Source organism: Pelobates fuscus, chromosome 7 (assembly GCF_036172605.1).
Source record: "Pelobates fuscus isolate aPelFus1 chromosome 7, aPelFus1.pri, whole genome shotgun sequence".
NCBI classification, from domain to species: domain Eukaryota; kingdom Metazoa; phylum Chordata; class Amphibia; order Anura; family Pelobatidae; genus Pelobates; species Pelobates fuscus.
Genome location: NC_086323.1, coordinates 20,343,878 through 20,362,773, shown reverse-complemented (window position 1 = coordinate 20,362,773; position 18,896 = coordinate 20,343,878). Strand labels below are relative to the sequence as shown.

The 18,896-nt window shown below is 42.5% G+C and overlaps 1 protein-coding gene across 1 annotated transcript in view; it reads right to left on the bottom strand.

The window, feature by feature from the left end:
• Window positions 1-18,683, bottom strand: part of LOC134569109 (cytochrome P450 4B1-like) — a 51,296-nt gene extending 32,613 nt beyond the window's left edge. Inside the window, exons 1-4 of the mRNA XM_063428011.1 lie at window positions 18,495-18,683; window positions 16,076-16,220; window positions 5,166-5,210; window positions 3,176-3,303 (exon numbers count right to left, since the gene is read on the bottom strand). Coding sequence (XP_063284081.1) covers window positions 3,176-3,303; window positions 5,166-5,210; window positions 16,076-16,220; window positions 18,495-18,683 — 507 coding nt within the window. The remainder of the gene's footprint in view (window positions 1-3,175; window positions 3,304-5,165; window positions 5,211-16,075; window positions 16,221-18,494) is intronic.
• Between the last annotated feature and the right edge of the window lie 213 nt (window positions 18,684-18,896).

The window sequence follows — 18,896 nt, the reverse complement described above, 5'->3', positions numbered from 1 at the left end:
TGGGAAGAACAAAGAGGCAACTATATGTCAGAATCAGAGAACATATGCTGAATATAAAAAAAGGATATATGCAACACTCAGTCTCTGCCCACTTTACACACAAACATAATTCGGATATGAGCCTTCTAAACTTTAAGGGAATTTGTAAAGTGAATAAAAACTGGAGAGGAGGAGACCACACCAAACAACTTGGCATAGCTGAGATGAAATGGATATACCAATTGGACACGCTGCAGCCAAAGGGCCTAAATGCGGAGTTTGAACTATGCCACTTTTTGGGATAAATCTTCCCTCTAAAAAGTCCAATGGTTATTTGAATTTGTGGTCTATTTTTATGAACCACTGAAAGAAAGGGCCCTTAGTACATGTAAAGATGGGAATGAATAGGTTCAAATTACCAGGATTTTTTGTATATCTCATATATATTCAACCTATATTATAGTAATTCTGTATTATAGTAATATTTTATTCATAAAAATACATTAACATTATTTACGATATATTTCTCTGTTCTATTAGGGATATCTAAACCTGCTAAGGTAGACGTTTCCATATATACTACGGAAGTAAAGTGAATGGAAGTAATTCACATTTTTTCTAAAATATGCAATTATAAGTATATTGAAATATGCTGAGGCAGACGTTGCTATAGCAACGGAAGCAAATGTAAGGGAATTATAATTCTTTTTCTCGTCGTCTAAATTAAATACATTTTTTGAATCTGGGCATATGAATATTTGCATCTTAGATGCAGGTGTAATTCTGCTCAGATGTGAGTGACTCTCACTTATTTCCAGTTCTTTATATAATAGATTGAATATTTAGATTACAGTTAAGACTATTTAGTATAACATCGGTAACTAACTTAATATTATAAATGCAAAAATTCGATTATAAATCAAAAGTAAGATTTTTGGTCTATGCAATGCTGCTGTGACTTGACCATTTAATTACAGAGCACTCATGTCTAATACATTTTTATTTTTTTTATTTTAAATATGAGCGTTTGTGAATATTCTGCTATTCTCTGCCCGAGAACACAAAACGGCAGTTACATTTAAATCTGCCTGGGCGGGCGTTACTATAGTAACGATAATCAACAGAGTGTAAAAACGCTACTCGCTGGTCATAACAAGCAATAAGATTTAAAAGTTATTGTATTATGATACATTTTGATCACCAAGTTATACGCAAGTTTAATTTTGTTTCTGTGAGGAATTTATTGTGACTTAATTGGTATCGGCAAGCCGGTATATAAGTGAATGCATTTAGACAGACCTCATCCATTGATAAAGCCGCAGGAGCGGAGAAATGCGTCTGGAGAGGTCTGACTCCCATCACCACAAGCCTTAACTCGGATTACAAAAGGACTTTTATTCAAGACTTTTTCAACATCATATATTCTGACTCGGGACGCCGAGCATCTGAATAAGGTCTGGACTCTTTTTATGGCTTTTATTCAAATAGTCCGCACAGGACATTTTTCTGCATAAGCGATTGCTTTATTTTATATTGTGTTTGAAAGTGGTTGCTTTTTGTGTCCGGGCAGGACATTTTTTATGCACAAGTGATTTCTTTTATATTGAATTTTTACAATAAATTGTGTTTAACTTTGAGTGCTCTAGTAAGGTCATATTTTTTTTTTTTGATTTATTACTATAGAAGGGGCTATATATTTATGCTTTTGTACTGTATTCTATAGGTAGTTAGGTACCCTATTTAGTTAACCCCCTGCACATTCATTTAATCAGCGCTCCACTTACTATATATTTTTCTTAATTCAGTAGATGTTGGGTTAATACAGCAGATATATAGCTTATAAATATAAGTTTAGACAAAATTATGAATTTATTCAAAAAATTGGTGGCTTAATGCTCCCTTGACAAAGGCTTTTTTGCCAAAATGTTCCCTGTCTTTATTTACACTGACATGAAATCAGTTATGTATAGTGAGCTAGGTGGCATTGTGTGTTGCTCACCATTATCTTGGAGGGGTGCTTTTATATTTGAAATGGGTATCTTCACGGTGCTGCCCATGACACAACTTCTGTCATGTTTGTGCTGTGGGTGTAATGGGGCTAATTGGTGTCAAAGGTTCTCTAATATGTTTCTTACCTTCAACTGTTACTAGTGATGGTCGAGGGCTTGACAAAGCTTGACAACATTAGTTCTGCCTTTTCGTCAAGAGGAAAAATGCATGAGTCAAAGAAGACCCTAATGTATCTTATGATATATTTTGACTGGGTTTAGAATTTCAGTGAAATTCCAACACATTATTTACCATCATTTCATAATTATTTGATCTTTATGAAAAGTTTTTTTTTTTTTTTGGTGGTGGGGGGGGGGGGGGGGGGGAGTGACAGGGCTTCTTTAGTTCCACTTGAGCGATTCCTTGTGTTCCTTGTCCCTCTTAATCCCATCTCACAAATTACATCCATTCAGCTCCTTGCCTTTTACCCTTCCTTTCTAATTATTTACTTTGTCACTTATCTCTTTTATTCCTGCAGCAATGTGTTGTGTGCTCTATTTTTCCCTTCCCCTGCTCTGCTAATGTCACATAATGCAAAGAACAAAAGTGTAACATTGATAAAGTGCAATAGTGCTGCCTAAAGACAGAACCACCTCTTCCAGCTTGTTGTAACAGTTGTGAATTCACCTTAATGATCTTGGAGATGGAGAACAGAAGGGTTCTCCGAATTCTCAGTGTGCACCTTACCAGAGATAAATGGCCCCCTAGTGGGCAAAGCAAATATAACACAATTTGTTTTGTGCAATTTCCCTCGTATCTGTTTGGCTATTTCTGTATTTTTGCTGTATTAAATACTACACTATATGTATTTCCTTTTTCTTGTGCGTTCTCTTGTAATATGATTGCTCACATATATATTATCCAAAAGTGCCCTGACCAGAATTTTAAAGCCCTCTTTAGGTAACATTTTTATAAAACTTTTTCTGCACTTTATCATGTGTTCACATTGTGCACATTTTTATTTGCACCTACAACTATTTTTATTTTTTCATCTAATGTCACATAATACATGTTCAAGTGTGTCAATCAGTACAGCCAGAAACAGAAGTAACCCAATATAATTATTACAAAGTAGGCACCTAGAATGGACTCATAAACTGCCCACATCAAACTGAACTCATTAATAGAGAAAAATATTAATTGTTACCAGCATGACTTTAGTGCAGTCACTCATTATCTTCACATACGGCTTCAGCACATCATAGTGAAATCCATGGGTCAGCAGGCGACGGTGCTGGAACCACTTCTGTCCAGTCAAAAGCAATAGTCCTCTCCCTGAATCAGAGACAAGTAACAGATACAACTTTCTTTGTGAAATGAACATGTCATTTAATGAATAGAAGGCAGTTACATTGGACTGTTTGTCTCAAACCATTCTTCATTGACCATTGACTAATGTTCCAATTGGACTTTAAAGACTTGAAAAAAAAAAAGATTTTTGTGTCCTATGGTACCCTCATTCATACACTCACTTGCTGATGCTCCTGAATTCAGGGGCCTGCGGAGCATGTTTAGGAGGTCAGAAGACGGCTGCTTTTCAGCAGAACCAAGATAGCTCATTACATTTTGACACCAACAGGCCAGCTTCCCACCACCAAAAGACATGAGCAAGGCATGAACCACTGCTGCCACCTGACTTATTTCATCACATTCATAAGTAAGTAAGATAGGAAGGTGTGGGTAAATGGGCATGCTGGTTGAGGAACAATATACCTGGAAGGGTAAATAAGATGCCTGAAGGGGCAGAGGAAATATAGACATAGGGAAAATCCTGGGTGAGAAACATGGACAGACAACATGAAAATTAAGTGAGGAAGAATATGAACATGTCGCATACTGGCTGTTTCAAGAATGGAAAGAGATTGGTAACCCAAAAGGGATGGCTGGGGAAGGAGAAAAAATAATGTAGAATACAATAAAAACAAAAAATAGAAATAATGCCACTACAAGTGCTCAAAGTCCACAGGAGGTTTAATCGGCACAAGAACAAAATAAAAAGTAAAAAACAGGGGGAAGTGCCACACCAAACACCTAATGCATTTCAGACCTACAGGCCCTTATGTATAGGACATATGTCTAAGGACCCGTCGGTCTGAAATACGTTAGTTTTCTTTCAAATGTCAAGTATAATATATGGATGGCTGGGGAAAGAAGGACATAGAAGACATTGTATGGATGGCTGGGGAATTAGAAAGAAGGATATAGAAGACATTGTATGGATGGCTGGGGAAGGAGAAAGAAGGATAAAGAAGACCATGTATGGATGGCTGAGGAAGGAAAAAGACGGACATAGAAAACAGTCTATAGATGGCTAGGAAAGGAGGAAATGGTGCATGGTTTTGAGTGAGATTAAGTGGGTCTAGACAATTTGTATGAAAGGAAGATAAGCAGAGGAAACAATGGATTATGGCTAGTTTAACATTCTTCTTCAGTGGTCTGCCCTCGGTTTAATGAATTCTAGAAAAAAAAACAGACCGGAACCAGGAAGCAGACACATCAGCACAAGCAACCAAGCCTAGTGGGAAAGAGGGACACTCTTATACAGTCTATACACCCCAGATGAACTCCGAGCAGGTTAGAGGGCTGGTGGGCTGATTGTGGACACTGATATTTTATGCTGCTCAACTTTTTTATTTACCCTTTGAATAAAGTTTGCTTACCTAAAATTCCGGCCACAAGTGTATCCATTGGACCCCATGTACTCAAGGGGCTGATCCTCCCTGAGTTTTATAGTTGTGAATGGTTCTTTAACCAATCTTATTTTGTGAGTTATAGACTATTTTCCAGAATTTGGGGAAAAGCATTCCCAGAAGAGTGGAGCCTGTTATAGCTGCAGAGGGAGGAAGGGGGGACAGCCACATATTAATGTCTATGTATTTAGAATACAATGTCATGAAACTCCCTGTTGATGTAATGGCCACGTGTCCCAAAACCTTTGTCCACGTAGTGTATATTTGATGGAGTAAATGTTAGACAAAGGACATCCACCTCCGCCTTCAGGATTTTCATTTGATGGAAAATAATTTTTATAAAACACAATTCACTATTCTGTTTTTTGCTATATCTCTACTAAACATACCCATCCATGTATAAAATAACCATTGATTTCAGTAAAATAATTGGTGCTTAGTGCTTACCAATCCAGGGAATTAGATATTCATATTGGATATAACCCTTGCGATCTATAGTAAATCAGAAAAAAGAAATAATAAAAAAAAAAAATTTAAATGACGTCCTGGTTACAGCACTATAACCCAACCACTAAGTAGGCAATACATAAAAACAGACAGCAATACTAAAGTATACAATAATTTTTTACATATCTACTAATGGAAACGTATTACATAATACGATAAAACAGCAGGCGGAGAAGACAGGAAAATAAAGCAATAAGATCCCAAACATGGCTATAAGTAAATAAAACATTGTTTTTAATTAGAGAATAACCAGTGATTCATCCAAAATAATTCTTAAAGAAACACTTTGATTACCATAACCACTACAACCTATTCTGCAAGAAGTCGTAGGAGTTCTGTTCTACTGTTTTGGGGGCTTTTATTAAAAAAAATAAAATAACTGGAGCTCTCTCAGCACCAAAAGTTCAGCCTATCTTCTTTATTTCAAAATTGTGGAACATTTACTACACTGTGACAGGCCCGGACTGGCCATCGGGCATACCGGGCAAATGCCCGGTGGGCCGCGATGGCCGTGGGGCCGAGGCCGGCAGGGGAAGTCCCAGGATCTCCCCTGCCGGTCTATGCAGGCGAGCGCCGGCTCCGCTGTTTTCAATGATGGGCCGGTGGGGAGATCAAAGATCTCCCCACCGGCCCACATAGAGAATATTCCGGCCGCCAGCAGGGAGGGAGGGAGGGAGCCAGGAGAGGACCCGGCGGAGCTCTATCTTGCAGCTCCGCCGGGTTCCTCTCGCGAGATCCGGAGCGTTGCCATGGCAATGACCGGATCTCACGAGAGTGAACGAGAGTGAACTCTAGCCCGCAGGCAGGCTAGAGTTCACTCACCCACTGGACCACCAGGATAGTGCCTGAACCCCCTCCCAGATACCACCATGCCGGTCCCCCCCTCCCAGGTTAAAAGGTAAGAAGTGAGGGGGGACATAATGCCTACTTTTTTATTTGTATCTACCCCCCAAACTCTCACACCCATCATCCATAGTACTTTCACACTCAGCAATCTCACACACCCATCATCCACAGCACTCTCACACACAGCACTCTCACACACACATCACACACAGCACTCTCACACACAGCACTCTCACACAGCACATCACACAGCACATCACACACACATCACACTCAGCACTCTCACACACAGCACTCTCACACACATCACACTCAGCACTCTCACACACACATCACACACATCACATCACACACACACACACAGCACTCTCACACACAGCACTCTCACACACAGCACTCTCACACACATATCACACACAGCACCCTCACACACATCACACAGCACCCTCACACAAATCAATCACACACAGCACCCACACACACAGCACCCACCGCACCCTCACACACACATACTGCACCCCACACAGAACCCCCCACGACACACTGCACCACACACATACACAATACTTCCAAACATATTTATATAATATATACATATATATATATATATATAATATTCACACACACACACACACACACACACACACTATAGCCTGTATGCACACTTTTGCTACATCCCCTATACACACATTCTCTTCAGCCCCTAGCCACATATGCATTACAATACACCACAAACACAACACGACTAAAACCGACCTTATAACACAATACCACACCACAATCAGCTCACTCTGCACACACACAATGGCAGGCTCCAAACACATGCACAATACTCTTTCCTGGCATTTTTGTCTCCTGGTATCCATTTATAGAGACACCAGAGACAAGTTGCAAGGAAACACAGTGCAAGCATGTTATTAAATTTGCTTGCACTGTGCAGAACAAATACAGGGCTTTTTTTCTCATGCTAGAGCTCTTCAGCAGAGCTCTGCGCATGGTCTGCCCTGGCCTGCACTTTGAGAGGGGGCGTGTTTGTCATTAATGATGACAAAACACACTCTCTCTGCCCCGCCCCCTTCTTAGTGGGCCGCTGTGTTAAAAAAAAAATGCCCGGGCCGAATTTTTTTCCCAGTCCGGCCCTGCACTGTGAAGTGTAAAACAGCCGAGGGACCGGACTTTCCGTGCCAGGAGAGTTTTGTGGGGTTTTTTTGTCAAACAGCTCGAAAACAGTTTTACAAAAACAGGAAAGACAGCACCCAAAAACTGTTTTGGAAAACTTCAGAAATAGTCGTGGCTTGGTTATTGCAGTCTAAATTTTTCAATTCAGTTTTTTATGTCATTACAGTTTGGTGTTTCGGGAATAAACCTGTCAGAGCCTAACCGCCGGCATCCGCTACCCTAAGATTTCCGGGTAGACGGAGCACGGCCACTCCCCCTCCTCTGACGCGGTCGTTCCCAGGATACATAGGGAGACCGCGCCAACGCCAAAGGGCTGGATTAATTTGAAAGCCTCCCGCGAACTCCAAACTCTAAAGAGCAATTGTATTTACCTCTACTGTGTACCGGACCCGGACTGTTTAACGTTGACCCCCCTTCTCCTCTCCTCGACCACGGACTTGCCTTTGGAATACTCTTTTGTCTGCAGCTACCTTATCCAATCTGGGAACAACTTTCACAGAACCTGGACTACCACCCCTACAAAGCTAAGTAGTACTCATCGTCCTAACCAGGATTATAACTGCTTGCATTTCTGCTTACACTCTATTGCCTCTACCTCACTAATTATTCTGCTGCCTATTTACTAATTCTAATTTGGAAGCTCCTCTCTGCTATGGACTAAATATTGCTTTAAACTAAACTACTGCGAATCCTGCTGCTGTTTATCTTCTGCCAAAGAATTAAAGATACGGTACAAGTACTGAATAAACCTTTATTTCAATTGTTACCATTTAATTCACATTATCAGTTATCTGCAGTTGTGTTCCATATTGTTAATAAGTGAGCATTACAGATTAATCCAGCCTTTTGTAATGGATCCAGCAGATCTCACTTCTGAAATCACTAGATTGAACCAAAGAGTGGATACGCTTACCCAAGGCATGCAAGATCTACAGATCACCAATGAACGGATCCTTACTTATGTAAGGGACTTGCAAACACATACTCCTCATACTGTTACACACTCGGCTAGTGACCCTGCTGTCTCCAACCCCGAAAAGTTTTCTGGAGATCGGTCCCAATACAGGGAGTTTCTCAATTCCTGCAAATTATTGATTGCTTTAAAACCTAGATCTTATCCCACTGAAAGATCTAAGGTTTGTTCAGTTATTTCTTTTCTAAGAGGTGAACCCATGGCCTGGGCTCACTCTTTTCTGGAGAACGATGACCCCATCTTAGACTCCTTGGATGAATTCTTTGAAACCATGTCCCTTCTTTATGAAGATCCCAATAAACAAGCGACTGCAGATCAAACCATCAGAACTCTGCATCAAAGAAACAGACCCGTAGAAGATTACATTGCTTAATTTAAAAGATGGGCACCAGAAACCCAATGGAATGACATAACCCTACGCAACCAATTCCGTATCGGGTTGTCTGAAGCTGTCAAAGATGAACTCTCCAGAACTGAACTACCTACTACACTAAATACTCTGATCCAACTTTCAATCAGCATTGACAGACGACTTAGGGAAAGAAAAGCAGAGAAATCTCTCTCTAGTTCCCTATGGAAAAAACCCTTCACTCCGTCAAGGGCACCTGAGAAACCGATAACTCCTACAGAACCTATGGACATAGGGGTGGTAAGAAGTCCTCTTACTGATGTAGAATTATTAAAAAATCTTTATTGTACTTGTATTGAATTATTGCACTAACTCCATTTTAACCTGATGCTGTGACAAATCCTCCATTTTGTCCTCATAACCTGACTTCTCCATATGAAAACTACATTACATGACAGAATTGCTCAGCACATCTAACACAATAGACAAAGACTGTATTTTTCCATAAAGATATGACTAACCCAGGAACTGCTGAATTTCCCCTAACTCGCAACATAGTATAAATTGAAGGCCATGAGAACACTGTAGTAATGAAATGTTCTATTCATAAGAGACCTTGCACCTGACCACGAGATCTGACATCACCGACCGTGTAAAATGACGCTCAAGACCCCCTTGTCCCTACCCGTGTCCAAAATAATACCACCTCTTGGTGGGTGGACACGAAGCTAACCACTTAGTTTTTGATCCAATTAATAATATTGATGGGTGGACACTGATATAGTCACATAACATTTAATCCAATTAATGATGTTTATTTGTTATTATCTGATATTCAATGATGATGTCATTTTGCCTTTAAAAAGGTTTGCATAACTGTTTTCCAACTAGATGGCATTAAATTTTCTGAAGTGCTTTTAACCTGAACTCCATGTGTCAGTGTGAGCTTACTTCTGCGTATACGCAATTTAATCATCTCAGATTTGGACAGGAACAGATAGACATTTAAACATATTTGTTTATTTCTAAATTAATCTACATCAATTCCAGAAGAGAGAACCAGAAGAAGACAACTGAACCTTTGTATGTACTGTGCTTCACAAGAACATGTGGTCCCAGAATGTCCTCTATTGAAACGTCCAAGAGGCGGTAAGCATGCTTCTATCACAGCTATAATGAGTGTACTTCCTTCAAAACCAACCTCTCATTTCTCCTCTGTTTCTCTCATATTACAGTGGGACAAAGAAAGAATTACGACTGAGGCCATTATTGATTCCGGTGCTAATGGGGTGTTCCTTGACTCATCCTTTGTAACAAAAAATACAATTCCTTGTGTTCAAAAACGTATTTCCGTCTCTGTCAGAGTTATTGATGGCTCCTTAATATCCTCGGGGCCCATTCGCGATGAAACTATTCCTTTAAGAACGACTACTAATAATATTCATTCCGAATTTCTTGTATTTGATGTTATCACTTCTCCTCTTTATCCAATTATACTAGGAATCGACTGGTTAAGGACTCACAACCCGCAAATTACATGGGCTCCCTTTTCTCTCACCTTTGGCTCTGCATATTGTAAGGGAACATGTTTACAACACATCCCCATTTTACAAGTTACTGAAGAACCAATTATACCTCCTGTCTATTCTGACTTCAATGATGTGTTTAGTAAAAAGGAAGCTGAGACACTTCCACCTCATCGACCATATGATTGTCCAATTGACCTCATTCATGGGGCTCCTATTCCTTTTGGGCACATTTATCCTCTCTCCGAATCAGAGTTGAAAACCCTCAAGGAATACCTGGATGAAAACCTCCGTAGTTCATTAGACCTTCCTGCTCACCAGCTGCTTCCAGCATGTTTTTTTGTAAGAAACAAGGACCAGACTATAAGTCCCATCATAGATTACAGATCTTTAAACAAAATAACATCGTCAAAAATCGTTATCCTCTTCCCCTGATAAATGAGTTGATCGAAAGATTAAGAACAGCTACCATCTACACTAAACTTGACCTTCGTGGGGCGTATAACCTTGTTAGAATCAAGGCCAATGATGAATGGAAAACGGCGTTCAGGACCCGATATGGCCTTTACGAATATCTTGTTATGCCCTTCGGGCTCTGTAACGCCCCTGCAACCTTTCAGCATTTCATAAACGACATCTTCAGGGATCTTCTAGATGTATGTGTTATCATTTACTTAGATGATATACTTATATACTCTAACAGTCTCGAGGAACACAGGAAACACGTAAGATGGGTGTTATCCAGACTAAGAACTCACAAATGATACGCTAAACCAGAAAAATGTATTTTCGAGGTTAATGAAATTACCTTCTTGGGATACGTTATCTCACCCAATACAATAAGAATGGATACTACCAAAATAGACTGTATTCTTAATTGGTCTACTCCTACTAATGTAAAGGACTTGCAACGCTTCCTTGGATTTGCCAACTTCTATAGGAAGTTCATTAAAAACTACTCCGATGTTGCTCATCCACTTAATCTGCTCAACAGCAGTAAACATTCCTTTTCTTGGAACGAAAAGGCTCAAGCAGCCTTTGATGAATTAAAGAGGAGGTTTACAACTGCTCCTATTCTTCAACTCCCGAATCCTGCATTCCTCTACGTCCTGGAAACGGATGCTTCTGACACAGCTATCGGAGCTGTCCTCTCTCAACACCAAACACCTCAAGATCCTCTCCATCCAGTAGCCTTTTTCTCACGATCCATGTCTCCTGCTGAAAAAAATTATCCTATAGGAGAAAAATAATTATTGAGTATTAAGGCAGCCTTCGAAACCTGCCGAAATATTCTTGAAGGGACACAAACTCCTGTAATAGTATATACTGACCATAGAAACCTTGAATATCTTCATTCTAACAAAACACTTTCGGCCAGACAGGTCAGATGGAATCTTTTCTTTGCTCGGTTTAATTTTCAAATTATTTATAGACCCGGATCCAGAAACAAAAAGGCGGATGCCCTGTCCAGAATCCACCAAGGTCCTCCTTTTAGTGGTACTCCTCCATCTAAAGTTATAGGGATTATATCCTCATTAATAGATGATATTAAACATCTTAAAGAAGAAGCTCTTGAACTTCCCAAAACAAACAAACTAACAAAAAAGGACGGTATCTACTATTTCAAGAACAGAATATATATTCCTCCCTTATTTAGGAATAAAGTACTCGACTTAATTCACGATTCCCCTTTGGCGGGTCATCCTGGTATAAAAAAGACACTGGAGTTGTCTAAAAGATGTTATTGGTGGCCTCGCCAGGACAAAACCATAGAATCCTATGTCAAAACCTGTCCAACCTGTCAGAGATCCAAGTCTGAACATCATCAACCATTTGGTCAATTATTGAGCCTACCTATCCCTGAAAGACCTTGGCAATCCATTTCGATGGACTTCTTGGTAGAACTCCCTCCTTCTCAACATCATACCACCATTCTAGTAGTGGTAGACCGCTTCACAAAAATGTCCCACTTTTATTCCCTTGAAGAAGTTGCCCTCTTCATCTGAACTTGCCAAAGTATTCATCGACAATATTGTGAAACTTCATGGACTTCCTGATGAAATCATATCGGACAGAGGAACACAGTTCACCTCCAAATTCTGGTACGAGATGTGTTCCTCCCTCCATATTCAACGCAAATTGTCTTCAGCCTATCATCCCCAAACCAATGGGCAAACGGAAAGAGTTAACCAATGTGTTGAACAATACTTACGATGTTATTGCTCATACTTACAAGATGATTGGATCACATGGTTGCCGATGGCAGAATTTTCGTACAACAACTCTATTCACGCCAGTAGTAAAATGACTCCCTTCTTCTCAAATTTTGGGTTCCATCCCTCTTCGTTTCCTGATCACAGACTTCCTTCTTCTAACCCCTATGTCTCCAATCAGAACGCCTTCATGTCTTCCCTCTTCCTCAAATTACGTGAAAATCTTAAGAACGCGTCGTTAACTCAAAATAAGTTTTTCGATGCTAAAAGGCAACCTCCTCCTACTTATAAAATAGGTGATCTTGTATGGCTCTCCTCAAAGAACATTGTCACCAACCGTCCCTCAAAGAAACTGAGTTCCCTCTTCCTTGGTCCTTTTCGTATATTGTCAATCATCAACGAAAACGTGGTTAAATTGAAACTTCCACCTAACTTGAAACTTCATCCGGTCTTCCATGTTTCCTTGCTTAAACCTCACCTCTCCGACCCTTTCCTGAGGGATGTTGTTACTACTCCTGATCCTATTTTTGTGCAAGGTGAAGAAGAGTACGAGGTCCAAAGGATCCTGGATTCATGGATCCATCGTGGTTCCCTACAGCAGGGCCGCCATCAGGGCATGACAACCGCAACGGTTGTCATGGGCCCGGCGGTCCTGGGGGGCCCGGACTGCTCAGGTCGTCCGGGCCCCACATTCAGTGGGAACATACCGGGTCGCAGGGGGCCCTGCGACCCCGGTATGTTCCCACTGGGCCAGCCTCTTCTCCTGGGGGGCCCAGCAGCCGGTCACCACAGGGCCCCCCAGAGGCTGGCCCTGCTGACACCCGGCGGGCGCGCGAGGGAGCACTCTCCTCTGAGTGCTTCCTCTTCAGCTCCCTCGCGCACCGTACTGATGCCGGAGCCGGAAGATGACGTCATCTTCCGGCTCCGGCATCAGTACGCGGCGCGCGAGGGAGCTGAAGAGGAAGCACTCAGAGGAGAGTGCTCCTTCGCCCGCCCGCCGGGTGTCAGGAAATTTGAGTGAGTGGGGGTGGAGGGGAGAGGGAAGGGAGGAAATTTGAAGGAGGGAGGGAGGAAATATGAATGAGTGGGGGAGGGAGGGAAGGGAGGAAATTTGAGGGAGTGGGGGTGGGGGGGAATTTGAATGAGTGGGGGGGAGAGGGAGGGAAGGGAGGAAATTTGAGGGAGTGGGGGTGGGGGGGATTTGAATGAGTGGGGGGAGAGGGAAGGGAGGAAATTTGAGGGAGTGGGGGGGGGAATTTGAATGAGTGGGGGGGAGAGGGAAGGGAGGGAATTTGAGGGGGGAGGGAGGAAATATGAATGAGTGGGGGGAGAGGGAGGGAAGGGAGGAAATTTGAGGGAGTGGGGGGGATTTGAATGAGTGGGGAGGAGAGGGAGGGAAGGGAGGAAATTTGAGGGAGTGGGGGGGGGGAGAGGAAGGGAAGAAATTTGATGGGGGAGAGGAAGGAAATTTGGGGGGGGAGGAAGGAAATTTGAGGGAGGGGAGGGAGAGGTAGGAATTTGAGGGGGGAGAGGAAGGGAGGAAATTTGAGGGAGGGGGGAGAGGAAGGGAGGACATTTGAGGGGAGAGGAAGGGAGGACATTTGAGGGGGGAGGAAGGGAGGACATTTGAGGGGGGGAGAGGAAGGTAGGAAATTTGAGGGAGGGGAGAGGAAGGTAGGAAATTTGAGGGAGGGGAGAGGAAGGAAATTTGAGGGAGGGGGAGAGGAAGGAAATTTGAGGGGGGAGGGAGGAAGTAAATTTGAGGGGGGAGGGAGGAAGGAAATTTGAGGGGGGAGGGAGGAAGGAAATTGGAGGGGGAGAGGAAGGAAATTGGAGGGGGAGATGAAGGAAATTGGAGGGGGAGAGGAAGGAAATTGGAGGGGGGAGAAGGCAATGAGAGGGAGGGGGAGAAGAAGGAAATTGGAGGGGGGGGAGAAGAAGGAAATTGACGGGGGTAGGGGGAGAGATTGACATCCATCACACACACACACAATGCACCCCTTGCACACAGAAAAACACACAATGCATTACACACAGACACACATACACAATCAATGCATCCCTTACACACAGCAACACACAATGCACCCCTTCCACACACTCAGTGCATCCCTTACAGACACACACACTGCATCCCATACATACACAAACTCACCTTGCAGCCCTTACACATACAAACACAGATTCACACAATGCATTCCTTACACACATCAGGACATCCCCCCCCCCACACACACACCCCTGTGAACAAACTCATTCGTGGAACATGAAGGTGGACCCTGGGACCCAGACCTTGAGCTGTGTAAATGGCCCTCAAAAAATGGAGCTGCTTCCCGTTCTCCCAGAACATTGATTTTTGTGACCACAGTTACAAACCGCCTCCAGAGAGCCTGTTCTACACCAGACCAGTGGAGCCAGACGGCAGCTGAAGCCCATCATCATCCTCATCTGGTTGTAAGTAGGCAATCTAGTATATTATTCGTGGCACTTATCTTTAATTTACCTCACATTAAAGGGACACTATAGTCCCCAGAACCACTGCAGCTTAATGTAGTGGTTCTGGTGTCTATAGCCTGTCCCTGCAGGCCTTTTATTGTAAACACGGCGGCACTGCAGCACTGTGTTAGTTAACATGGCAGATCATATGGGTGGGGCACTGTGATGTCACATGGGGGGGCGGCAAACTTTACTTTTGCCTAGGGCGGCAAAAATCCTTGCACCGGCCCTGCAGACATTGCATCCCTGTGGGCGGACTCGGGGGGGGGACTCGGGGGGGAGGGGGGACTCGGGGGGGGGACTCGGGTGCAGGCGCCAGGGGGCCCAGACCTTGAGCTGTGTCAGGGGCCCCAAAATTTCTGATGGCAGCCCTGCCCTACAGTATCTTATTCGGTGGAAGGGTTACGGAGTAGATGAGGATTCTTGGGTTTACTCCTCCGTGGTCCATGCTCGCAGACTAATCAACGCGTTTCATAAACGCTACCCGTCTAAACCTCGTTGATAGCACCCTGTGGCTGCTTCTTACGGGGGGGTACTGTCAGAGCCTAACCGCCGGCATCCTCTACCCTAAGACTTCCGGGTAGACGGAGCACGGCCACTCCCCCTCCTCTGACGCGGTCGTTCCCAGGATACATAGGGAGACCGCGCCAACGCCAAAGGGCTGGATTAATTTGAAAGAGCAATTGTAGAGCAAACTCTAAAGAGCAATTGTATTTACCTCTACTGTGTACCGGACCCGGACTGTTTAACGTTGACCCCCCTTCTCCTCTCCTCGACCACGGACTTGCCTTTGGAATACTCTTTTGTCTGCAGCTACCTTATCCAATCTGGGAACAACTTTCACAGAACCTGGACTACCACCCCTACAAAGCTAAGTAGTACTCATCGTCCTAACCAGGATTATAACTGCTTGCATTTCTGCTTACACTCTATTGCCTCTACCTCACTAATTATTCTGCTGCCTATTTACTAATTCTAATTTGGAAGCTCCTCTCTGCTATGGACTGAATATTGCTTTAAACTAAACTACTGCGAATCCTGCTGCTGTTTATCTTCTGCCAAAGAATTAAAGATACGGTACAAGTACTGAATAAACCTTTATTTCAATTGTTACCATTTAATTCACATTATCAGTTATCTGCAGTTGTGTTCCATATTGTTAATAAGTGAGCATTACAAAACCCTTTACTGAATTGGCAGTTCACAAGGACGATTAATGGTTGGCCTTCCCAGCAATACAGATTTAATTAATAAATAAAGCTAGTTACCTGGCCTTGACAGTATAGTTTTGGCGTATTCTGGGTGAGTGATGTTCAAATATGCATCAAACGGTCCAAACCAAATAGGATTGGCATACGGGAATTGGGTGGCCCAGCCCAATAATTTATCCAGTGATTTCCCATCTTCATTAAGCTGCAGTAGAAAGCGTAACGCACCAGACATTAGAGATTAACGGAGAACCAAAACTTCACCATTCAATAAAACACTGACAATTACGTGTAACTTGTGTTATATGTGATGCTCCATTTTCTTTTACTATAGATTCAGAATGTAGCAATAGACCTCACAATCTAGTTCAGCCCTGGCACAGCCAAGGCACACATTGTATTGAAGGAACAAATTAAACAAATTAAATTTAGGGAGGTTTAACAATGTGTTCTGAAACTTAGGGTGTTAAATACTCTGTTCCAGTTTATAAAGTGGTTTAAATGTTGTGCAAAACTTGTCACCTTTTCTTTCCTTTTTTTTCCCTCTCCACTTAAATGTCTTTGATAGGAGTATAAAGTAATGAGGACCCTGTAATACCCCCTGTTCTTTTAGGGCCAGGAAATATTCAGTCACCTGACCTTGTATGTGTTAAAGGAAAATAGGTCTCCACCCCTCTGGCCCTGTATGTGTTACCAGAGCTAGGAGATGGCCAGTCACGTGGCCATGAAATGGTTAACATAGTGAGTGGATAGCCAGACTACCAGCCCTGAACATGTTAAAGGGATAGTCTATTAAAAATTTGACAACAGCTGTCATACAATAAGCTGCATGATCAAACACGTGACAAGTCACGTAGCATCCAAGACACGGCAGTTATTTGTAAACACACACCTGACTAGAGATCTGCAAACAAAGAAAATTATACTATATATAAATGTAATATCCACAGTCAAAGAACATAAAACAACATAAAGAGAAAGGGAAGAGAACACCAGTAGTTCCTGTGTGAATCTAACAGAACTCCCACACCCAGACAGACATGGTCATTCAGTAAAGTGAGAATCCAAAGTGAATTTAAATGTTAAAGCCAAAGTAGACGAAATGGACAAAGTTAGAGAATTTTTCCAATTCTGCTATTTTGATCTTACATTTGAAATTGGTTTTGTATCCCTTTAGTGAATAACCCTGTGAGTAGAGGGAAGAAAACAAGTAGACATCATGGAAAATCAACCAAGGACAGTCCGGGGAGAGGGCTTGGATCTGGGATCAGACACGGCCAGAGAGCAGAAATTCACCGATTCCAGTAACATATCCCAGACAAACCTGGTCTTGCTGCAAAGGATTTCCTTGACCTTGCTAAGCCATTGCGAGATGGTGTCCCACTATTTATAACGCATTATAAAGCATTAAAATATGGGCTATCCCCTGTCCGGCAGAGGATTATGGGAAAAGCAGTTTATTCCATCAGGTGACCCTGGGTATCGGATGGTGGAAGTGCATGGGCCTCCCGGTTGCACCGGTGGTAGTTCTGCCACTGGTTTGAACACTGTGTAATTATATTTTTTGTAGTTTGAAAAGACCAATTAAAATGGAATTGGAAAAAAAACCGATCTTTAAAGGGTTATGCTTGGAGTAACCCAGGCATCATGACCATTTCAGTGATTTGAAGTGGTTGTGGTGCCTTGAGCTTGTATGTGCAGCATTTCACTATGCACACATGCAGAAACTATCCCCTCTACTGTAAATCCACCAGCATCATCATCAGGGTGGAACTATGGTTCCAGGGTAGTGAATTTAGTGCAAATTCATGTCTATAGCCAGATGGTCAATCATGGCGTTGCTTCCCTCTCCATGTCACTCATGTCATCCCCTCTTCCCACCCTGCCTGACCACCTTCCCCAACATCCTTCCCCCTCTGGTGAGGATTGGGCTAAGGGGAGAACTTGGACCTGGCACTGGAAAAGACGTAAGTTTAGGCTTTTTTTTCCCCATTTGCTGGTGGCCCACAACAGAAAGGGTCGGACTAACCAAACTCAATGTTTTCTGAAAACACTGGTGTTTGATCGGAGTGACCCTTCAATTTGCAAAGCTATACAGAGGTTTAGGAACAAATAAAATGCACCTGTCTGTTGAGATTTTACGTTGGTTAGAATTGTCGTTCACAGCAAACGCTAATGATATTATCTGCAATTATTACAAATTATAATGTAGTGGACTTTAGCAGTATAATATCTCTGTGTTATAATGTGTTTGTGCCAACACGTCCTTTATCGTTTGCAGAAAAAGGTTACTTACCATGTAACCCCTTCAGGACTATGGTTGGTTAAACCTCACCACAGCGATGTCATGTTATCAGCGAATTAACTGTGTTCACATATTTTGACACATTCTGTGACACCTTAATGCACAATATAAAGTATATTACAGTATAAAGTAATTTATGCATCGTGACAGCTCGGTTGTCTCTGTATCCCTTACCACATCAGCCTGCCCAAATAGCCAGTGACCAGGGGGTCCGGGGAAGGGTTTCAATGCTGTCATTAAATTATTTCTCTTCTGGAAGAGTTGGATCCCCTTTAGCAACACCAGAGACAGACAGAACACAGCGGCTAAATACAGAATCCTATACCCATCTACAGACAGCAGAGATTGCACCAGAGATCCCATTGTCTGCTCAGACAGCTGAAGATGCTTTCTATGTGACTGTACTTTCTGATCGTCTTTGCAATGCTGCCTCAGTGAGCTCTGTGCACACAGTTCTGTCCACAAATCACTGACAGACTGTAGCTTTTGCAAGAAAAATAAAAATAAATAAATACACGTGTGTACTCAAGTGGCCGTGAGGACATATACCCAGTCAGATGATTCCACCTGTGCACA